General features: G+C 36.3%; 1 protein-coding gene across 2 annotated transcripts in view; it reads right to left on the reverse strand.

Annotated features, from left to right (window-relative positions):
* Sugct (succinyl-CoA:glutarate-CoA transferase) overlaps positions 1-24,682 on the reverse strand; it is a 604,197-nt gene that overhangs the window by 501,725 nt on the left and 77,790 nt on the right. The window contains exon 8 of one of the 2 annotated variants that reach the window (XM_042695070.1): positions 2,469-2,612. The exons of the other annotated variant lie outside the window; for it this stretch is intronic. Within the exon in view, the coding sequence (XP_042551004.1) occupies positions 2,469-2,612 (144 nt within the window). The remainder of the gene's footprint in view (positions 1-2,468; positions 2,613-24,682) is intronic. 2 annotated transcript variants of the gene reach the window in all.

Consider the following 24,682-nt stretch of genomic DNA (forward strand, 5'->3'; position numbering starts at 1 on the left):
AAATCATATTAAGACTAGAAGAAAATCAAAAGAATTTTATGACAAAGGTTAAAAGTTTATAGCCTTGAAACTACAAAAAGAAAATGGTGCCCACTACAAACCACATCCCGGCAATTCTTATGTCTCCACAATGAACAACTTAAAATGGTTTTGTTGTGGTCAATGCAATCATCTCTCAGCTAATAATTAGCTACTATGAAATCAAGTATAATTTGTCTATTGTACACGAGATTGCTTTTAAGAACAGTACAAAATTTCATTTTTAGTAACTGACATTGAATGTAATAATCATTCATTATCCTATACAATCCAATCAAAACAAATAGAAAAGCCTGTTTTTACCACTGCATGAAATCTCAGTCTTTTTCCAGGCAGCTGAAATTAAGTGCAAGTGTAACATACTTAATGCAGGTAAACATTTATGTTTTTTAAGATAAAATATTTTTTAAAAAACTGGTTTCCTTTGAAAAGTTTCTAAAAGTAGCATCTCTTGTTTATATACAGCAGATTTTCATCATTTTTATTGGATTTTGGATCTAGAATGTATAGATGTTATCTTAAAGTGAAAGACAAAGTTAACTATGGTATCCCTACTATGAAGTTATATGATAATCAAATAATTGTGGCAATATGCAATTTTGGTGTGATGGGGAGGGTGGTCCTGGGGCTTGAACTCCTGGGTGCTGTCCTGAGCATTTTTGCTCGAAGCTAGCACTCTACTACCTGAGCCACAACTTCACTTCTTGGTAACTAGAGATAAAAGTCTCATGGTCTTTCCTGCCCAGGCTAACTTTGAACTGTAGTCCTCAGTTCTCAGACCCGTGAATAGCTAGGATTACAGACATGAGTCACTGGTGCCTGGCTTGGATTTGTAACTTTTATCCAGTGTCTCAACCTACCTCAGGGTTTTCACAGCTAAAAAATTAGGAAAGGAAAGTACACACATACAGCAACTTCCCATATCTAGCATCTGTGATTCTCCCTGAAGGAGCAAGATCACTCCTTTGAGGAGAGATCTTTGATCTTTCTATTATACCACTAAAATTATATGACTCAAAGAGGCTGTTAAAAAAAACTCATACATAGTATATCACCTTCAGCCATTCTGATGCTTTTTGAAAATTTCTATACACCTCCTTAATTTTGCCTAAGAGAAAAAACAATCTCCAAAGCAGTGTTCCAAGTATACTATTTTCCCATGTATGCCATTTAAGTCTGAAATTCCCAACTGAGGTCTCTATGTCTAGAAAGTAATTTTTCCCACAGTAAAATGTCTCCTTGCACAAATTAGATATTTTCTTTTTTCTATCCTTGAAAAATTATCTATTCAGAATCAACTTCCACATATGGTACAGCATCTGGTTCAGATCCAGTTTTTTTTTTAAAAAAAAAAAAAAAAGGAGGCAAAATGTCATGTTGAAAGTGACTTAACCCTTTTAATCCACTAGCTTAGTATTTACTACAATATAAATGAGAACTATCTAAACTAGGATTTCTTCATCTGGAGTCATAGAATTGTGAGAGTTAATTGAGTAGACACACACACACACACACACACACACACACACACACACACACATATATACATATATTGTGTGTATCTTTATTTCCATCAATCTCTAACTAAAATTCAGCATTTTCTTCAGTTATGCACGTAGACAACAAAACTTCAAATTATTTTTAGCAGTATCTCTGATTTGATCACCAACAAATATTAAACATCTTTCAAATTATTTTTAGCAGTATCTCTGATTTGATCACCAACAAATATTAAACATCTTTTCATATATTTGTTATTGAAGATTTCTTAAAATATCATTTATGTTCAGAATAATAGTATTAGACTCCCTTTTATATCTAGTGATTAACATGTGAATAAACATTGAATACATATGTGATAACACAGAAATGATCTTACTTTGGGATCCTAATTTCTCCATTTTATAAATTTAAAAGAATCATTCCAAGGTAAACACTACCAGACTACCAAGAGAGTCCCTGGCACGTATGAATACATGCACACACACAGAGGTGAAGACACTCAAGTAAAAAGAAGTTACAGAGCTGGACGTTTGTGGCTTACAATTATAATCCAGGCTACTCAGAAGGGTGAGATCTGAGGATCAAGGTTCAAAGACAGCCTGGGAAGACAAAGCAGTAAGATTTATCTCTGATTAACCAGTAAAAAGCTGGGAGTGGAGGTGTGCCTTAAGTAGTAGTCCACCAGCCTTGAATGGAAAAAATAAAAGAGTTTGAGATCCTGAGTTCACTTGAATACCAAAAAAATTAAAAAGGAGGAGGAGGAAAAAGAGCAAGAGAAGGAGGAGCAAGAGGAGGAGCAGGAGGAGGAAGAGAAAGAAATGGAGGAGGAGGAAGAAGAATTGAAGGAAGAGGAGGCAGAGGAGGAGGATTTAATCTAAGAAGGTATCACCCAAACAAATGTTTTTACATGATCATCTCAAATGTACCTGAGAAGATAGCAGATTACAATCGATGAACAGTCCTCTTCCAGTTCTGTATCTCTGTATCAGTCCGGCCATGATGGCTCCGTAAGCATACAGGCCAGTAGCCAGATCAGTCATAGCCACTCCTGGACGAACTGGATCTCCATCCTGATGTGAAGATTGGATTGGGAAAAGCAGAGGATATTAAACATTAAACCACCATATGATTTCTCAAATATTTCATTATGTAATGAAAATTACATAAAAATTATATATGCAGGTATATGCACAAATTAACACAATAAATTATGGAGATATCTGTTGGTGATGAGAATATATTTATTTTTATTGTTACTGTCAAGGAGATATAAAAAGGGGTTACAGTGACATAAGCCAAGTAATAAGTATATTTCTTTTTTAACAGTGTCATCCCATTCCTCACTTTCCCACAGCTATTCCTTCCAATACCTCCTCCACAATTAGTATATTTCATTGTCAGCGTTGTGTAGTGAGTTCACCCTTTGTCTCACTTACAAACAAGTCAAAAGGTACAGAAAGCAAGATAGCTGCTGTTAATAAACACCATATATATTCTGTTTATATTGCCAATTTCTCTCCTAAGCTCCTACTAACCAAGTTAAAACAAACAAAATGAAATAAAGATTTAAAAAACAAAACAACTAAATTCCTTGTCAGTGTATTTCATTGTCTTCAAACCCAAAAAAATTAAATTTGAACAAATTGAGTCAATTTGTTAGGGAAGAAAGTAAAGCAGTACTTTTCTCTCATAAGTTGACTCTCTGAAAAAAAATAGAAACCACAAAAATAACAAACATACATACATACATATACCTGATATATGTAGATATAACTATTATATAGATATATCTATATATGTATGTATAATATGATATACAACGGAATTTTATGAATATATCTAGAACAACAACATTTTATCATTTGCAAATAAATATATGGGCCATTTACATATATATACAATCAAACTGACTAAAGTATAGTATATACAAAGGAAGATTTTCACTCCTCTGAACAATTAACAGACAGCTTATGAAGGAGTAAGGAGGGTTATTAACAGTATGAATACTAGAAAGCTAAGACATGTCATGGCTCAGGGGTAGGACTTTAGGGGACGGAGGCAGATGAATGGAGAAAGGGATGGTGAGCAGATACAGGTATAATATTCAATGTACACATGTGAAAATGGAACTAGGAAACTATTGAGGTTGGGATAGATGGGAGGGAGAAAGAATGATGGGAGGGGTAACACTGAGCATGATACATTCATAAACTGACATGATGAATTAAACCTCTTCATACAACTATTTTAAGATAATAAAATAATTTTTAAAGAAAGCACAAAATCTAGTTTAATTTCCTTATAGATATGCTAATGGTTGGCAAATATCCTATTGGCATTTTCTTTAAGAGGAATGCATAACTGTCTATAAAAGCTTTTGGCATGAAAATTCTTATTTCAGATTACTAGGATAAGCCTAAAACCTATAGGTAGAGGAAGAGATATGCATGGCATGAACCATGTAACAATCCAGGTTGAAAATGGAGTTATTAGAATCAATAATATAATGGAGTAATGGAGTCAATAATGCTGTGTTGTAATAGACAACTCAAGTCTTTCATAAAGGATATTATCTACTAGTCTGGGTTTGACAGTGTTGTCTATCATAAAAGGGAAAATCCAGTAACCTTTCTCAACATTCAGAACCACTCTTTGTTTTACATGTCCTTATTATTGCTTATATTCTTAAAATTGTAAATAAAGTTTAACACTGGATAACAACTCCAATTCACTCTAATCTGATTTGACAATCTAATCTTTGTTTTACATGTAAAGCTATTAGAAGAGGGCTTGACACCCAAGAAGTCTTCTGTACAAACCAGCAGTCAGTGTATCTGACATTTTCTACATTTTGCTACTTTAAATTTTGTTAAGGCTTTCATTGCACAAACTATCTAAAAAGCTCACACTTCATATTTCATCTGGTTGACACATTCATTCATTCATGTCCTTATTCGGTAATTCTAGCTGCTGTTGAATCATTTTTAGAAATGAGTTTCCTTTCCTGCAACCTATGTGTACACCGTGTTAGTTCTCTTACAAGAGTACTAAATGATGTTTTAAAATATATATGTTGGACTGTACAATAGCCAAAAGTTTTCCCCTGCTTTACAATGCAATTTCCAGGTATATATTGTCAGGAAACCTGGGATTATCTGGCAGCCTTCATTTTTGTCAAAATTTTATAGAAATTGAATTAGTAAACTTTTACTAATTTCAGTTTTTCATTGGGATTGAAGGTGACTGTATTAAGAGAGACAATTTCAAACTTAAGTTTATAATAGCTCTATTCTCACTACAAAATAAATATAATTATACTTTATCCTCTAGAGTTCTCATACCATAAGAATAACTAAGATGATAAACTCTTTACATTGTATTTTAAATTTCCTAAAAGTAAAGATTATGCCTAACACTCTTTTTTCTTTTTTTATAATATATATTTTTATTGAAAAGATACAATTACAGTTACATGAGTAAGGTAATGAGTACATTTCCTATCGAGCATTGTTACCCCCTCCTTTGTTTTTCCCCTACCATCCCTGCCCTCCACACTTCCCCAACTCCTCCCTCCCCAGCCCAAAGTTGTAAAGTTCTTTTTCAACATAGTATCTTGTACATCTCATTGTTATAGTGGGTCAACCTGTATCCTTATTTCAGCATCTTGTTATTTCCCTTCCCCTCCCCAAAGTAGAAAAATGTATATACAAGTTGAAGGACACCAGAATCAAATACAGCGAAAACAGGGGGTATACCATATCACATAGTACATTATAAGTACATTCAAAACAACAGCAAGAAAGAGAAAACCTCTCATGTCCTTATCTTGGTGTTCATTTCGCTTAGCATCATCTTACACAATCATAAACAAGGCCGTACTAAAGCTACCAGCACAACTATGTTTATCGCAGCATTATTCACCATAGCTAAGATATGGAACCAACCCAGATGCTCTTCAGTAGATGAATGGATCAAGAAAATGTTTTATATATATACACAATGGAATTCTATGCCTCCATCAGAAAGAATGACACTATCTCATTTGTTAGGAAATGGAAAGACTTGGAAAAATCATAGTAAGTGAAGTAAGCCAGGCCCAAAGAAACATAGGTCCCATGGTTTCCCGTATCTGCAATAACTAATATATGTCCAGGACAAGCAGCAGAGGTCAAAAGCTATGTACATATGAATATATGCCTAACATTCTGAAGCATCATCACATTATTCAAAACTTTAACATGAGATGTGTGGATATTAAGTAAACATTAATAACAATAATTAAATAAATTACAAATATTGATATCATGTCACTCATGTATTAGAGACAACATTGTCCATGGGTTAAATGATTATTTGTGCCAAACAACTGAAAGAGGCCTAATAGCAGACTTTAGATTCAGAAATACAAATAGGTTTAAAATAAAAATATAGAAAAGATATATAATTCAAACAGCAGCTATAAGAAAGCTAAAGTGGCCCAATTAGTACTGGATTTTATAATTGCTAGAGAAAAGAGTTTTTTGTTTGTTTGTTTGGGTTTTTTTTGGCAGTCGTAGGGCTTGAATTCTGGGCTTGGGCACTAGCCCTGAGCTCTTCAGCTCAAGGCGAGAGCTCTACTGCTTGAGCCACAGCACCGCTTCCTGTTTTCTAGTGGTTTATTGTAGATAAGAGTCTCACGGGCTTTTGCCTGGACTGGCTTTGAACCATGATCCTCAGATCTCAGCCTCCTGAGTAGCTAGGATTACAGGCGTGAGCCACCGCCCCGCCCCCCCCCCCCCCCCCCCCCCCCCGTGAGAAAAGAGATTTTTTTTTTAAATCAAAAAGGCTCAAGGTATTATAAAGACATAAAAGTTATAAGCATATATGTTACCTGACAGAAATGACAAAATTTGAAAAGGAAAAAAAAGCTTTGAAAGAAGAAATAAATAACCCAAGAAAAAATAATATTAAGAATGATAATAGGAAACTTCAGTAGGAAAGTATAAATAGTAGATGAAACAAGTAAATAGAAGATAAATAATAAGATATTTGAATGACACTATAAGCCAAATGTATCCATAATTCAGTGACAACTCAACTAGTAACAACAAAAATAGTTAATCTTCTTGAGGGCGTATGAGGCATACTCTAGGAATTCTCTTTTAAAATAAATTTGAAAAAAGTTGCCGGGCACCAGTCCCTCACATCTGTAATCTTAGCTACTTGCAAAGCTGAGATCTGAAGATCAGAGTTCAAAGCCAACCTAGGAAGGAAAAGTCAGTGGGACTCTTTCTTATCCTTAAAAGGCCAAAAGAAGAGCTGTGTCTTGGGTGGGAAAGCACTAGCCTTGAGCAAAAAAGCTCAGAGACAGTGCCTGGGCCCAGAGTTCAAACCCCATTTCAAGCCCCATTACCAGTAGAAAAGAAAAGAAAACAAATTTAAAAGAAGTTAATTCATAATCCAGAATGTAGCTCACTTGTAGAGTTTTTACCTTGCATCCATAATTTCCTAGTTAGATCACCAGCACCAAAAAAAAGGAAGAAGGAAGAAAGAAGAGGTGGAGGAAAAGAAGAAGGAGGAAAAGGAGGAGAAGGAAGAGGAGGAAGAGGAGAAGATGGATGAGGAGGATGGAGGTAAAAGGGAGAACAACAAGGAAGAAGAAAGAAAAAAAGAATTGAATTCATACAAGATACATTTGCAAATCACAATGGGATAAAATTAGTGACAAAGTACCTTTGGAAAACTCAAAACTATGTAGCAGGAACACAGTCCCAAAATATTAGTAAGTAGCAGCAGAAATAACACAGGAAATGAGAAAATATTTTGATATTAATGAAAATAAAAGTACAAGAGTTTGTAACTTACAGAATGCAACTAAAGCACTGTTTGTGGGACATTTATATGTCTGTATTTAAAAAGAAGAAAGATCTCAGATCAATAGCCTACCTTTATTCCATCTTAAGAGTAAACTAAAACTGAAGCAAGAGAGAGGAAGGAAATAATACAGATTTGAGTAAAAATTTTTAAAAAGTAAAAAGAATAGAAAACCAATACAGAAAATCTTTCTTAGGTCAGTTCTCTGGAAAGACAAATTTGGTAAAAAATTTAGCTTAACTTTCAAAAAAAAAGAGTTAAATAACTGAAATCAGAAATAAAAGAAAGAATATCACTACTGTAGTGACATTTCAGAATTAAAAAGGAGGGTATGGGCATAATAAAATGGGCATAATAAAATACTTTTTTCCCAGATTCACTGGAGACAGAGGTAGTAGGATCTTGGTCTGAAGCCAGCCTGGCTAAAAGCATAAAACTTCATAGAAAAATAAACTAGGGCTGGGAAGGTGGCTCAGTGGTAGAGTGCTTGCCTTGCATGCATGAGGTCCTGGGTTCAATTCCTCAGTACCACATAAGCAGAAAAAACTGGAAGTGGTGCTGTGGCTCAAGTGGTAGAATGCTAGCCTTGAGCTGAAGAGCTGAGGGACAGCACCCAGGCCCTGAGTTCAAGCCCCATGACCAACAAAACAAAACAAAAGAAAAAAGAAAGTAAAAGGTAAAGGACAAGGATGTGACTAAAATAGTAGAGTATTTGCCTAGCAAGTGAGGTCCTGAGTCAATTGCCAGTACTTATTTTAAAAAATTATATGGAATACTATTAAGAACTGCATGCCAAACAAATTGGAAAAATGAAATTATAAATTCCTTTAGAAAAGCTAGCTGAGATCTGAGGATCATGTTTCAAATCCAGCCAGAGTAGGAAAATCAATAAAATGTTTATAATGAACCATCGAAACTCCAAAAGTAGAGCTGTGGCTCAAGTGGTAGAGTATTAGCCTTGAGGAAAAAGTTCAGAGACAGTGTTCAGGCCCTGAGTCCAACCCCCAAGACCAGTGGGCATATGTGCATGCATATGCACGCATACATGCACACACACACACATACACACACATCCTAAAAACATAAAGTAATGGAACTAAGGACTATATAGAAAAAATGAATATACAAACCTTAACTAGAAAGATTCTTTTTTTTTTTTTGTCCGGTCGTGGGGCCTGAACTCTGGGCCTGGGTGCTGACCCTCAGCTGTTCAGCTCAAGGCTAGCGCTCTACCACTTGAGCCACAGCGCCACTTCCGGCTTTTTTCTTATGTGGTGCTGAGGAATCAAACCCAGGGCCTCAGGCATGCAAGGCAAGCGCTCTACCACTGAGCCAACTTCCCAGACCCATTAACTAGAAAGATTGAATTTATGATTATAAATCTTCCACAAGAGCCATGTGCAGGTGGCTCATACCTGCAATCCTAGCTGCTCAGAAGGCTGAGATCTGAGAATCATGGTTTAAAGCCAGACTTGACAAGAAAGTCCATGAGACTCTTATTTTCCAATTAACTACTAAAAATCTGGAAGTCAAGCTGTGGCTCAACTGGTAGAACATTACCCTTGAGCGAAAAGGCTCAGGGACAATGTCCAGGCCCTGAATTCAAGTCCCAGGACTGGCACAAAAAAAAAACAACATAGGTTTGGTGGTGGTGGTGGTGATGGTAGTGGTGGTGGTGTTTGTTTTTGCTTTGGAGGTTTTATTGAAGGGGAGGATAAAGAGGAGGAACAGAAAAGGAGGGAGGAAGGGTGAATGAATGTAATCATGCTATTCAGTATACACTTTGTGGGAAATAACCTATATAACTTGTGGGCAGGAACAGGATGGGGAAACTGGAGGAAAGTAAAGAAAGGGGTGACATTTAAAAAAAAAGAAGAAAGAAATGTATTAATTGCCTGACTTATGAAATGGCAGCCTCTTTGAATAACACTTTAATGATAACAATGAAATTAATTTTTAATGATGCACAGAATAAAACTGAACCATCTCCTCACAGTAAGTACAAAAAATAACTCTCAGCCAAGCGCCGGTAGCTCACGCCTATAATCCTAACTACTCAGGAGGCTGAGATTGGAAGATCACAGTTCAAAGCCAGCCCAGGCAGGGAAGTCCATGAGACTTATCTCCAATTAAACACCAGAAAACCAGAAGTGGCACTGTGGCTCAAGTGAGATGAAGAGCTGAAGGACAGCACCCAGGCACAGAGTTCCTCCCCACAACCAACCAGAAAAAATAAATAAATATCAAGCTATTAAATCCCCCAACAACAAATCCTCAAAGAAACAACTGCCCAATAAGTAAGTGGGCTACAGACTTGAAGAGAAACTTCTCTGAAGAGGAAATAAGAATGGTCAATGGACACATGAAGAAATGCTCAACCTCTCTAGCCATAAAAGAAATGCAAATCAAAATAATGTTGAGATTCCACCTCACCCCAGTTAGAATGGCTACAATCAAGAAATCTAATAACAACAGATGCTGGAGGGAATGTGGCCAAAAGGGAACCCTACTGCATTGTTGGTGGGAGTGTAAACTTGTTCAACCACTCTGAAAAGTAGTATGGAGGTTCCTCAAAAGACTCCACATAGAGTTCCCGTATGACCCAACAATCCCACTTGTGGCCATTTACCTAAATATGGAACCAACCTATATGCCCCTCAATAGTTGAATGGATAGAGAAAATGGTGTGTGTGTGTGTGCGTGTGTGTGTGTGTGTGTGTGTGTGTGTGTGTGTGTGTAATTCTATACCTCCATCAGAAAGAATGACACTACCCCATTTGTTAGGAAATGGAAAGACTTGGAAAAAATTATATTACGTGAAGTAATCCAGGCCAAAAGAAACATAGGTCCCATGGTTTCCCTTATTTGCAATAACTAGTATATGTCTAGGACAAACAGAAAAGGTCAATAGCTATGTACATATGACCATATAAGATGATGTTAAGTGAAATGAACCACAAGATAGGGAGACAAGTGGTTTTTTTCTTGCTTGCTATTGTTTTTAACATATTTATAATGTACTGTGTGAATTTTTTGTTTCTTTTATATGTTCTTCCCCCATGGTATAACCCCTGTCTTCACTGTATTTGATTCCCATGCCTTGCATCTTGTATATACATTTTTCTAATTTGGGGAGGGGAAGGGAAATAACAAAATGCTGAACTAAGGATACAGGTTGACCCACTGTAACAATGAGATGTACAAGACACTATGTTGAAAAAGAACTTTACAACTTGGGGGTGGGGGGAAGAGTCAGGGAGGTGATGGGGGAAGGGGTGGTAGGGGAAAAAACAAAGGAAGAGGTAACAATGTTTGATAGGAAATGTACTCATTACCTTACTCATGTAACTGTAACCCTTCTGTACAGTATTTTTACAATAAAAAATATATTAAAATATTTTTAAAAGCTAGGGGGCATAGCTCAGTGGTAGACCATTTGCCTAGCACTGTAAGTACTCAATTCAATCTCCAGCACCCCCAAAAAAAACTGAGTTCTACTTGCATGTTGTTTGTGAGAATGTAAGTCCATACAGTAATTATTAAAGAAAAATTAATATTTTATGTTTTAAATTTTAATTTTTTATGCTTATAATTTTTAAAGAAAAACTGGAAGTTCTTCACAAAACTAAAAATATAATTATCATATGACCAAGCAAACCCAATTTGGGGTATCTATCCAAAGATGACATCTATTCAGCAAAGGGTTATCTGCATGCCCATCTTCACTGCAATACTATTCACAATGGCCAAATTATAGAATCAACATAAGTGTCCATCAGTAAATTAATGGATAAAGAAAACATGATGCATATACATAATAAAATCAGATTCAGCCTTTAGAAGGAAACTGGGTCTTTTGCAACAACATGGACAGAATTAGAGAGCATTACAATAGGTGGAATAGCACTTGTTCACATACAATTAAACTCAGAAATAACCAATGATTACCTAGGCTAGAGGTTGGGGAGTAGCAGCATAGGGATGTTGGCCATAGGTACTATGGCCATGGGATACCAGAGAGTATTCAGCTAGTAAGAAGGAAGATACTTGTTTTTGAGTTCTATAACACAGCATAATGGATAATAAATATTATACATTTCAAAACTGCCAAGAAATTAAATTTCAAATGTTCTCCAACAAATTAATGTTGAATATTTCAGGCAATGAATATATTAGTTGGCTTTAATTATTCCACATTGCATAAGCAAATTGTAACATCACTTTGTACCTCATACACATATACAATTATAAACTGCCAGTTTACAATTTAAAAATAAAGTTCACACTGAAGAATAGACCAAAACAGAAAAGCTAGAATTATAAAACAGAAGAAAACAGAAGAATAAATCTTTAGGATCTCAGATTTAGCAATGGTTTCCTAGAGCTATGATACCACACTATGAAAATCCATCATAAATAAATCCCTGTCATTATTGTCAGAATGCCAGAGGAAAAAGGAAATAAAAACATGTTAGCATTTATTATGCAGGAAGCCCCACAGAGAACCACATTGTCACTATGAAGTAGCTATTTCAGTGCAGTAAGACAGAACCTGAGAAGAGATGGCTTAAATGCAAACATGACATTTTGGTCCATATATGAAGCTCCAGTGGTGCCTTGTGCTGTGCTAATAAAACAAGAACTCCCTTCTCCTTAAATCTAGAATAAATGGAGTGTTCATGTCACCTTATACAAACTAGCACAGGGATTCATCACTCCGAATTCTTAATAAAAAAATACCTCTGAGGGAAAAAAAAAAAACTTCTGGGGATGAAATTAAACTTGTTCAACAAATGCCCTAGCATCTCACCACAATTTATTGGAAGAAGTAGATTTAAACTGATACATAAACTGTTAGAAATCAAGAAATATTTTTACTTTACGAATTCTTAGAACTCACAGTGCTATTTTTATTTTTTATAGTTATTCAGACTGCATTTTAAATGTATTTAGATCTTTCAATTCATGTAAATCCTTTGTGAAGGATAGTTGTCATCATCAGAGATATGTCTCTACTCAACGAAGACTGCAAGGGAAGACACTCTAGTTAAGACTTTAGACATATCAATGGGAGGAGACACACTAAACACAAATATTGAGTCTTCTAATTATTCACTTTCCATACTCATTCATAGATCCTTTTATTGTCTCCGCTCAGTATGATGCTTTCCTACATTCTCTCATTCATGTTCTCAAAAACTAACCAAAAACTAAAACCATCTGAATGGTAATGAAAAACTAGTGAGATCTAAATGAACTTAGTTAATGTATTTCTCCATTTTGTGAAATGTTAACATTAGAAGAAACTGAGTCAAAGGTATAAAAACTATAAGATTTTGGGCTGGGAAGGTGGCTCAGTGGTAGAGTGCTTGCTTTGCATGCCTGAGGCCCTGGGTTCGATTCCTCAGCACCACATAAGCAAAAAGAAAAAAGCCGGAAGTGGTGCTGTGTCTCAAGTGGTAGAGCACTAGCCTTGAGCTGAACAGCTGAGGAACAGCGCCCAGGCCCAGAGAACAGGCCTCACAACCGGACCCAAAAAAAAAAAAAAAAACTATAAGATTTTTTACAAGTTTTTATTTTTGTAATTAAAAATGTTAAAAATAAAATCTGAGGGGCTGGGAAGATGGCTCAGTGGTAGAGCGCTTGCCTTGCATGCCTGAGACCCTGGGTTCGATTCCTCAGCACCACATAAGCAAAAAAGAAAAAAGCCGGAAGTGGCGGTGTGGCTCAAGTGGTAGAGTGCTAGCCTTGAGCTGAAGAGCTGAGGGACAGCGCCCAGGCCCAGAGTTCAGGCCCCACAACCGGACCCTAAATAAATAAATAAATAAATAAAATCTGAAATCTTTCTTTGAAAATTAAAATTTAATTTTCATGAGGCAGGGATTATTAGTTTTATTTTAGCAACACATATAATCTATGGAAAAAAGGGGGAAAAGTATATAATTACTTGTAAAGATGTTGTTCTATGTCTTTCCCTTTACATCAAAATATCCTAAATCACAAACTTAAAGAAAAATAAATATTATTTCCCATACACAATTTAAGACTATTTAACATTTTCATTAGTATCTACTATAATTGTTATAATAATGAAGTTCAGAATTTGCTAAATGGAATAGAATAGAAAAAGAAAGGAAGAAAGAAAAGTTGTTTTTCTAAATTATTATTTAAACTCCTGTTTTTTAAAAAATGATATAAGAAGTTGCAAATAATCCTGGCATATGTTCAAAACAAGGAATCTTTTAAGTTATGTTATTCAATATAATTACTTCATAAAAATTTAAAACTTTTTTCCTTTAAAGTAGTTGACTTAATTTCCATTTTTAATAAAAGTATCTGTGTCTATATCATATTTTAGTTTTTTACTGAGGCATTCATTAAATTAACATAATCTACAGAAATGTTTGTTTTTATCTTAGGGACAATATTTTTTCTCTTTTGTTATTTTATTGTGAAGACAGAGGGGTTACAGTTACACGAGTAAGGTAATGCGTACATTACTTGCAGATCATTGTTTTTTTTTTTTGTTTTTGTTTTTGTTTTTTTTTGTCAGTTGTGGGGCCTGAACTCTGGGCCTGGGCGCTGTCCCTCAGCTCTTCAGCTCAAGGCGAGCGCTCTACCACTTGAGCCACAGCGCCACTTCCTTGCAGATCGTTGTTACCCCTTCCCTTCCTTGTTGTTGTCCCACTATCCTTTCCCTCCTCCACCTTCCCTCCTCCTCATCCTCCATCCTCCCCTCCCCCAAAGCTGTAAAGTTCATTTCCAATATACTGTCCTGTGGGTATCCTTGTTGCAGTAGGTCATCCTGTGTCCTTGTTTCAGCGTTTTGTTATTCCCATCCCCTCCCCAGATTAGGCATATGTACATACAAGATGCAGGGTACCAAAAATCAAGTACAGTGACAACAGGGGATATGTCATAGGGGAAAGAACATACAAAGGAAACAAAAACAATAAAATAAAATCACATCGTACATTTAAAACAATAACAATAAAGACAAACCTCTTGTGTCCATATCTTGCGGTTCATTTCGCTTAGCATCATCTTATATGGTCATATGTACCTGGCTTTGAGCTTTTCAGCTCATCTGATAAGATTATCCTATATGTATACTAATTATTGCAAATAAGGGAAACCAAGGGTCCATAAATTTTTAATTTCAAATTTTAAATTTTTAATGAATGGTTTTCAGATATTCTTCCACCATTTAACTGTATAACCTTTGGAACATTCTTAGCCTTCCTTTGGGTTTTTTCCTCAATTATCAAATTTGGCTAAGTAATAATACTCACATAATTGTTTTATATGTGAATTAAGTAAGAAAAATGTGCATTAAAAAAAGTACTTTGTGAGCCAGGCACCAGTAGTTCATGCCTGTCATCCTAGCTACTCAGGAGGCTGAGATCTGTATATCTCAGTTCAGCCCATGGCATAAGATTCTTATCTCCAGTTAACCACCAAAAAGCCACAAGTAGAACTGTGGCTCAAGTGGTAGAGCACCAGCCTGCCAAGGGACAGATCCCAGCCCAAGTTAATCCAGTATCAGCATTTTAAAAAGCACCTTGTGAATGTTAAAAGCAACAGAAATGATAAATGAGACTTTTTGTAAGAACATGGTATGGATCTGGGTGACCCATCAGAATAACATTACAACTTCTCAGAAGAGAGAGGCAAGATGAGACTCTCATGCAAGGTCATAGCAGAGGGGATGGATGTGAGAGACACTTAGAAACTTGAATTCCTAAGTTTGTATTGATTAGTTGTGGGAGAGCAGCAGAAAGGCAAGGCAAGGGAAAGGGAAAGGAAAACGGAAAGGGAAAGGGAAAAAACAGGAATTTTGGAGACACAATCAATAGGAAATGAAGTTCCTTAATATGAAGGTAATATTTTCATTGCAAAAACTACTATTTACATGGCTTGCAGCCTTAATCAATAAGAGCAACATCTTAATAAAAGAATAAAGGGGCACGTGAGGAAGATTAAAAGAGGACTTTAGGGCTCACAACACAAGATCATCAAGTCCCTTCCTTTACTTTTCATGGGCTCAGACACTATAACTATACAGCATCTTCTCTACACCTTCCATTCCAAGCATAAGCCACTCCATCCATTCCTGGGTGCAAAAACATACTAGCAGTGGCATTCATCTACAAATTTCCCCCAAAGGAGGGGGCTGGGAAGGTGGCTCAGTGGTAGAGTGCTTGCCTTGCATGCCTGAGGCCCTGGGTTCGATTCCTCAGCACTACATAAGCAAAAGAAAAAAGCCGGAAGTGGCGCTGTGGCTCAAGTGGTAGAGTGCTAGCCTTGAGCTGAAGAGCTGAGGGACAGCGCCCAGGCCCAGAGTTCAGGCCCCACGACCGGACCCAAAAAAAAAAATTTCCCCCAAAGGAACATTTCCTCTGAGTGAAATAATTTCCTTTTATTGGCCAAAACATGGAACTCAAAGTGAAGTTTCCTCCCTTTTCACCATCACTCCTATGTAAATAGGCATAACAAAACCTACCACCTAGGTTCCTCAGTGACACCAAGATGTCTGATATAAATCATTTTTCTATAACCCAAAAAGATTATAGAGTTCAATTCCCTTATTAGTAAAACAAAGGAGCAGAAAACTGTATTTGTTGCTTAAAGAACAGTCTCTGCTGCTCAGTGACAGATTCAACACTGCAGTGCACTAAAGTTAGGCTATGTGTGGTAGACAGTCCCAAAAGAAGGGTCTTTCTGTTTCACCTAGAGACTGGAACCAGAAGAATATTTCACTTAGTCACATTTTGAAGGTTTGAAGCTCCCAATCCATCATGCATTCACAGAACTCCAGCTCAACCTCATCAAAACACAGGCAAGAGGCCAAAACATCACAAAGTGGGACCCAGGGGATGGAAGAAAAGAAACAACTGAGACCATAAGGGGCAGGAGAAAGAAAAACCTCTCTGAATCATCCCAGGATGAATTCACCACATCAGATAGGTGACTGACTCCACTAAAATGGAACATGCTGATTGATAGGTGACATTCTCTTAATCCCTCTGTCCATAATTCATTACCTAACACTGTCCATTTCTTTCTAGTAATAGGTTGAACCTTTCTGCTCTTCTAAACTTTAAAGTTATAACTTAGTTATAACTGGATTTATAAAATATAATACCTATAGGGCACTTTCAAAACTATTATCTAACTTGCTGTTTGAAACAAGCATTAAATGCAAGCAATTCTTATTACACATGATGTGCTAAGGAACAATTAGATCAAGAAAATACAGTAAGAGGTTACAATTATTTAGTAGAGAAGTCAAGTGGATATCCCAGATCCAATGACCCAAATATGTTGCTTTGACCGTTTTTCTAGGTTCTTTTTCCTTCCTTAATCAAAGCTTCATTATTAGGTTTGGATTCGTAACTTGGTTGTAGTCAGTAAAACAGTACGAAGTTCTCTCCAGGTCTCCCTTATCTCCACAATATACATGTAATGTTTATTCACATTTATTAAAAAGTTGCAAACATAAGTTGTCACATTTAACACTCAGCGGTAATGCTATATGGCACCAACATTATTTCTACATTGCAGATTATGAAAGAAATACTTAGATAACAAAGTAACTCATCAAATTAACTTTGCAAAATGGAAACTAGACTGGAACTCAGGAATTCTCATCCAAAAGCTTCTGTTCTTCTGCTATCACTTCACCTCCATATTATCATTTTATCATGAGATTCAACCTTTATCCTTTTCAGACCACTGCTAAAAAGCAAGAATTTTAAGTGTGTGAGCTGATTTGTCATTTCTCCAAGTACAGTCATGATAATGGCCAGCTTTCATATGGGATGGCTTTATACAACCTGAGTGAGTTTCAAACTGTCTAATGCATCTACAGAGAAACATGTTCTATTGCAAAATTGTAGCCAAAATAAGTGAAAGAATCTGTTCATTGGGAACCTACATTAAAAAGTACACAAAATTAAGGATTTTCAAAATTTCTTAAAAACACCAATCACACTATTTTCATGTCTCTAGTAACTAAAAACCATTTAAATCATTTTGACTTAGCTCCCACAGAGAGATGCCCAAAATATCATCTAGCTGGCGATCCTCATGAGTTTAAATAGGGTAAGACTGGGAAAAAATGGAATGAAAGATTGGAAAATGTGATATTTTTAAGGGACACAGTAGGACAGAGTTTGAAAAGCTATTTTGCTTCTATCCACATTGTTTTTCAAGAAAAAAAAAACCTTTTCTAGTCATAGTTTCTATGCTGGTTATAGTTTTCTGAGCTCTAACTTTCTGTGTTACGAATCAGAAAAACTAAAACAAATCTAATGGTTCTAGTTTATGAAACATGAAAACAGCATTCATGTGTGCCAAGAAACCATCAATCCTACATTTAACAAACTCTCCTCTAAACTGTAAAACCATCTCAAAGGTTCATTTTATCCAATATCCTGCCTTTAATAACTAAGATGCCTATCCCTCTTTAGTTATCCTCTTCTCCAGAAGATGGATAATAGTTACTTGGTTTTTATTATTTTGACAATCAGTACTAGAAAGAGAAAGAGGAGAGAAGCAACTTGGAAAATAGAACCATCCACTGTTTTTGGCTGATGAATGAGAAAAGTTAAATGACTCCAGACAGATTATATTCTAATGAAGGGGAGAAAGGGCTTCAGGAATCATGAAAGAGGTGACAGGACAGCAGAAGCACAAGAAGAAATAAATGAAACTGAGTAAAACAGCAAAACACTGCAAGCCCTTCTCAACTCCCCTTGCTGGGGAAGGGGGGTAACTAAAACACAAGAGCAACACAAGGCAAGGCAAAGGGCCTTAGCAACGAACCACATTTCCAGCTGCAGAATAAGTAAGCTGGAAAGCCCCACTGTGTGGGAGAATGAGTGATTGGGGAGAAGAAAAGAGAATGGAGGAAGATGAATAATATCCAAATACATGGTATCTGTTATGAAAATGAAAAGAAAACTCACTGAAATCTGTGGAAAACAGGAATGAGAGGGGACAGACTGAAAAGGAGAGCAACTGAGTCTAAGATCAAGGTACAACATCTGTCTGTGTGGAATATCATGACAAAATCCCTCTGTTCAATTGATACATTGGTTTATTTTTAAAAGACTACTTATATCTTTAAAAAATAATTAAAATTTGAAGTATTATATGACCCAGCAATCCACCAACAACATATCCAAAGAAAATGAAATTGATATCAAAGAAACACATCACACCCCATGCATATTGAAACATTATTCAAAAGAATCAGCTGGGGCTAGAAATGTGGCTTCACGGTAGAGTGCTTGCCTAGCATGCATGAAGCCCAGGGTTTGATTTCTCAATACCACATAAACAGAAAAAAGCAGAAGTGATGCTGTGGCTCAAGTGGTAGAGTGCTAGCCTTGAGCAAAAGAAGTTCAGGGACAGTGCTCAGGACCTGAGTTCAAACCCCAGGACTGGCCAAAAAAAAAAAAAAAAAGATACAGAATCAATGTAAGAATCAATGTGCCCTGCAAAAGGAATGTGTTAGAAATCTAAAGTCCAAAATGGGATTGCATGAAGCTGCAGAGCTTCTGCATGGACATAGCTAGCAAGATCAATAGAAAACCCAAGGATTGGGAGGAGATCTTCATTAGTCATACAACAGACAAGGGTCTCATATCTAAAATATACTTGGAACTCAAAAAATTAAATCCCCAACAAAAAATCCTCAAAGGAACAACTGCCCAATAAATAAGTGGGCTGCATTGCAACAATGAGATGTACTAGTCGTTATGTCAAAAACAAATTTTACAACTTTCGTGCGGGGGGGGGGGGGGGTGCGGGGAGAATAGGGTGGGGGGTGGGGGGAGGATGGGAAGGGGAAACAAAGGAGGAGGCTGCAATGCTTGATAAGAAATGTACTCATTATCTTGCCCATGTAATTGCAACTCCTCTATACAGTATTTTCACAAAATAAATAAATAAATAAGTGGGCTGAAGACTTAAAGAGAAACTTCTCTGAAGAAGAAATAAGAATGGCCAATAGACACATGAAGAAATGCTCAACTTCTCTAGCCATAAAAAGAAATGCAAATCAAAACAACATTGAGATTCTACCTCATCCAGTTAGAATGGCTAGAATCCAGAAATCTAATAACAACAGATGCCAGAGGGGATGTGGCCAAAGGGAACCCTACTGCATTATTGGTGGGAGTGTAAACTTGTTCAACCACTCTGAAAAGTAGTATGGAGGTTCCTCAAAAGACTCCACATAGAGCTCTCCTATGACCCAGCAATCCCACTTCTGGTCATTTACCCAAATGATCACAAATAAGACCATACTAAAGCTACCAGCACGACTATGTTTATTGCAGCATTATTTACCATAGCTAAGATATGAAACCAACCCAGATGCCCCTCAGTAGATGAATGGATCAAGAAAATGTGGTATATATACACAATGGAATTCTATGCCTCCATCAGAAAGAATGACACTACCCATTTGTTAGGAAATGGAAAGACTTGGAAAAAATTATGTTAAGTGAAGTAAGCCAGGCCCAAAGAAACATCAGTCCCATGCTTTCCCATGGTTTCCCTTATTTGTAATAACAATATATGTCTGAGACAAACAGAAAAGTTTAGGTAAGATGATGTTAAGCGAAATGAACTCCAAGATAGGGACACAAGCAGTCCTTGCTATTTTTTCTAATGTATTTATAAGGTACCATGTGATTTTTTTTGTTGCTTTGTATGTCCCTCCCCCACTGTATAACCTGTTTTCACTGTATTTGATGTTGGTATAATTTGGTGACGGGAAGGGAAAAACAAGCTGTTTAAATAGGGATACAGGTGGACCCATAACAACAATGAGATGTACAAGACACTATGTTGGAAAATGAACTTTACAATTTAGTCGAGGGTGGGGGCAAGAGGGAGGGCCGCGGGGAGGGAATAGCTGAGGAGGTGGGAGGGAAGGGATGGTAGGGGAAAAAACAAGGAGGCAACAATGCTGGATAAGAAATGTACTCATTACCTTGCTCATGTTACTGTAACCCCTCTGTATAGTATTTTCACAAGAAAAACTTACTAAAAAAAAAAAGAAATCTAAAGTCCAAAGTAGCCATGGTGGGAGACAGCCCATGAGACCATGAGAGTAGATGGAATATATTGTAGCACGGGAGTAAATTTGTTCTACAAGGGCAAGTGTGCCCACCACCTTTCACTCACCCTCTTACTCCCTGCTGCTCTTTCATTTTCCATCACGGAATGATATTACAAAAAGGCCCCACAATAAACAGAAGCTGATAACAGGAACTTGGGCTTCCCAGCCTCCAGAATCATGGGAACCAATAAATTTTGTTCATTATAAATTACCTAGCCTCTAATACTCTGTTGTAACAGAACAAAATAGATTTAAAACACAATCAACAGATAAATGTATAAAGAATCACACACACACACACACACACATACACATTCATACACACAATGGAATACTGTTTTTAGACTGAATACTACTCAGTCTTATAAACAAGTAAAATCTCTCAACTACAATATGTTCGGATCTCAAGGATACTTTGTTAAGTGAAATAAGACAATGATAGAAAGATAAACATCACATGACCTTATAGTTGAAATCAAAGGAACTTTAACTTCATAGAAGAGAAAAGTGATTACCAAAGGCTGTGGGAAGGTCAGAGGATGTCAAATTTCAGTCAGATGGGGGAAAGAGTTTGGCTTTCTACCCAGTGGTACTACTGCCTAATCATATGGTAAGAGTCTAGGAATATCCATGTTATTCTCCATAATGGCTGTTCTAATTTATGTGCTCACCAATATCTATCATTTTACATTTTTTCAACTACAACATTTGTGTGTGCATGTGAGAGAAAGAGAAAAAGTCTCACTATTAACACAAGCTAATCTTGAATTTACCATCTTCCTGCCTCGGCTTCCCAAATGCTTGGATTGCAGGCATGTATCACACCTGGCAAATACAACTACAACTTTTAAGAGATGTTTATCCTATTTTGTAGTTGAGGAAATTGAAGTTAGACAACTTGCTAATGCTATAATGAATAATTAGATGAACATTCAAATCCAGGTTTTCTGATACCAAAGACCACTGAAATACTATGAATTTTGAGGTAGAATCAGGGTTGAGGCAAGTAAATAAATGCACTTACAAGTATGTACTCTAAGTTGGGTGCTGGTGGCTCGTACTCAAAATCATAGCTACTCAGGGGGTTTGGATCTGGGGATCTCACTTCAAAGCCAACCCAGAGTAAGAAAATTCACCAGACTCTTATGTCCAATTAAATACCAAAAAAGCAGGAAGTGGTGCTGTGGCTCTACTGGTAGAGTGTTAGCCTGGAGCATAAAAAAGCTCAGGGACAGAATACAGGACCTGAGTTTAAAACCAGCACCAAAAAAAAAAAAAAGGAAGAAGAGGACAATAATGACTTGTATAGAATGAAAACCACTTTGTACAACTACTTTAACCAAATAAATAAATAAATAAAATATTTACTAAGCAAAGTATTTAAGTATAAGTATCAAATATTTACAAGTAAAGACAAGAGAGGGGGAAGGAAGATAAAGGGAGAAATGCAGCAATAGTAATTGTTTCTCATAGCATAAAATCAACCTAAGCTGTTTAATATGGAACATATTAGTTAATGAAGCATAAAATGACTCCAGCATCTTAAGGGTTTTCAAAATTCCTTATAGCAACCTCAAAAAGATCTTCTGGCTAAACGAAACATTTAGCTAAATTTGAGCAATACCTCCCATAGTACTAGTTACTTCTCTGTAATTCAATTAAATTCAATAAATATTTGCCTTAAATTAACAAGAATATTATTATCTCATCCTCTTAAAATTACATCTGCTCCTCATAACCTCTGAACATGGCCCCATGTAAGCATAAGCGTATGCCTGGTTTGATGTTCACCAAATTTGAATAATAAGAACTTCTAAATACTGAGATTAGGATCATTTGTTGTTTTCTTTTCTATTATTTTCTGTATTGCTTAACTTTTTAGAACAAATATGTGTTGCTTATAAAATTAGTTGTAGAGATAAATTAAAATGAAATATAAATAAAACAGAAATTAAGTTACTCCACCATTAATCCTAACTAATCAATAGCCAGCTATGTTTAAACAATGTCATCTTAAAAAAGTACATGAATTAAGGAAAAGCTGATTATTTAAAACAGCATGTTTGATTGCTTTTGTTATATATTAATATGTGTAATAAATAATATTGAGATCAAGAAAAATTATTATCTTGATGTGTTGTAAGATAAGAAATACATTAAGGCCTGATGCAGTAGCTCATACCTATAATCCCAGTTACTTGAAAGATGACAGTCAGGAGAATGGTTCCAGACCAGCATAGGCAAAACGTTATCAAGACTCCCATCTCAACCAATAACGAATGGTGGTACAGATCTGTAATCCCAACTATGCCAGAAACTGTAAGGAGGAGGATTGAATTTTGAGGCTGGCCCTGGGCAAAAACATGAGCAAGACAGTAGGTAAAAATAGAGCAAGCTAGGCACTGGTTGTCCTTGCCTGTAATCCTAGTACTGAGGAAGCTGATATGAAGGAGATTGCAGTTAAAGGCAGCTCAGACATACACATACGCTATCATCTAACAATAATGAATACCGAGATTAGGAAGACCACAGATCAGGGAGAGCCCAGTCTGAAAAGCCCATGAGACTCCATGTCAGTGGAAGAATCTAGACATGATGGAGCATATCTATCATTCCAGCTATGGCAGGAAATGAAAAATAGGAGTATTGTGGCCAAGCACAGGTCTAGACAGGAAGTAAGGCCCTGTCTCAAAACTAAACAGTACAAAAAATAGCCGGAGGTATGGCTTAGCTATAGAGCACCAGCCTGTGAGATTCTGAGTTCAAACTACTAATAATAGTAATAATAACAAAAGCAAAAAAAAGGCTGTGGCATAACTCAAGTAGTAGAGTGCTTATCTAGCAAGCAGGAGGTCACAAGTTCAAACTCCAGTACTGCCGAGGGAAAAAGGAAAGGAGGGAGGGAGGAAGAAAGAGAAGAAAGTAAAGAGGAAAAAAGGAGAAAGGGAAAGAAGGAAAGAATGGAGGGAGGGGACCAACAGTCTCTTCAACAAATGGTCTCGAAAAAACTGGATATCCATATGTAGAAGACTAAGACAAGAGCCCTATATTTTTACCATGTACAAAAATCAATTCAAAATGAATCAAAGATCTTGAAAATTTGAAACTTTGAAATTACTATGGAAAAATAGTTGAAGATATAGACATAGGAAACTACTCTCTGAATTGAGTTCACATAAAAGCAAGAATTAACAAATAGGATTGCATTAAATTTTTTTAAAAATTCTGACCATCAAAGGAAATTATTACTAGAATGAAGAGACAACCCACAAAATGGGAGAAAAATCTTTGAAAGCTAGTCATCAAACAAAAGATTAACACCCAGAATATATAAAGAGCTCAAAAAAACTAAACACCAAAAGTACAAATAATCCAATTTAAAAATGGACAAACAAACTGAACAAACAATTCTCAAACACAAATGGCTAGTAAATACATGAGGAAATGTTCAACATCAAAACAATGCCCATTCAGAATGGCAATCATCAAGAAAACAAACAAGAGAAAATGCTGACAAGGATACAGGAGGCAAGGAGGAAGAACTCTCTCAAACTCTTGGTTGGAATATAAAGTAGCACAGTCACTGTGGAAATCAGTATAGAGTTTCCTCCAGAAACTAAAAGTAGAACTGCCATAAGATCTTGTTGCACCATCTTTGGCATGTATCCAAAGGAATTTAAGTTAACACAGAACAGGGGTACCTGTACACCCAAATTGACATCAGTAGTATTAGAACAAGTAAGATAAGGGATCATCTTAGGTACCCAGCAACCAATGATCAGATAAAGAAAATGTAGTACATGTATACAATGGAGTATTGTTCAGTAATTAAAGAATGAAATTGAATCATCTAAAGGAAGAATGTATGGAACTGGAGATCATCATGTTATGTGAGATAAGCCAAGCTCAGAAAGACAAATTTTGCATTGTTTTGCTCATAAATGGAATCTTAACCAATAATGATAATTGTAATAATAAAACATGATTGCAAAAGGTGGGCTCTGTGTGGAAGGAACAAGTGCGGGGGGGGGGGGGTGTGAGGGAGGAGGGGAACACAATAGAAGTATATTGTGTATATGTATAAAAATAGCATAACGAAATGCACTAAAAACTGTTAAAAAAAAAAAAAGGATGAGGGAAGAAGGGAGAAGA

This window comes from Dipodomys spectabilis, unplaced genomic scaffold, assembly GCF_019054845.1.
Source record: "Dipodomys spectabilis isolate Male_0828 unplaced genomic scaffold, ASM1905484v1 ptg000178l, whole genome shotgun sequence".
In the NCBI taxonomy this organism is placed as follows: domain Eukaryota; kingdom Metazoa; phylum Chordata; class Mammalia; order Rodentia; family Heteromyidae; genus Dipodomys; species Dipodomys spectabilis.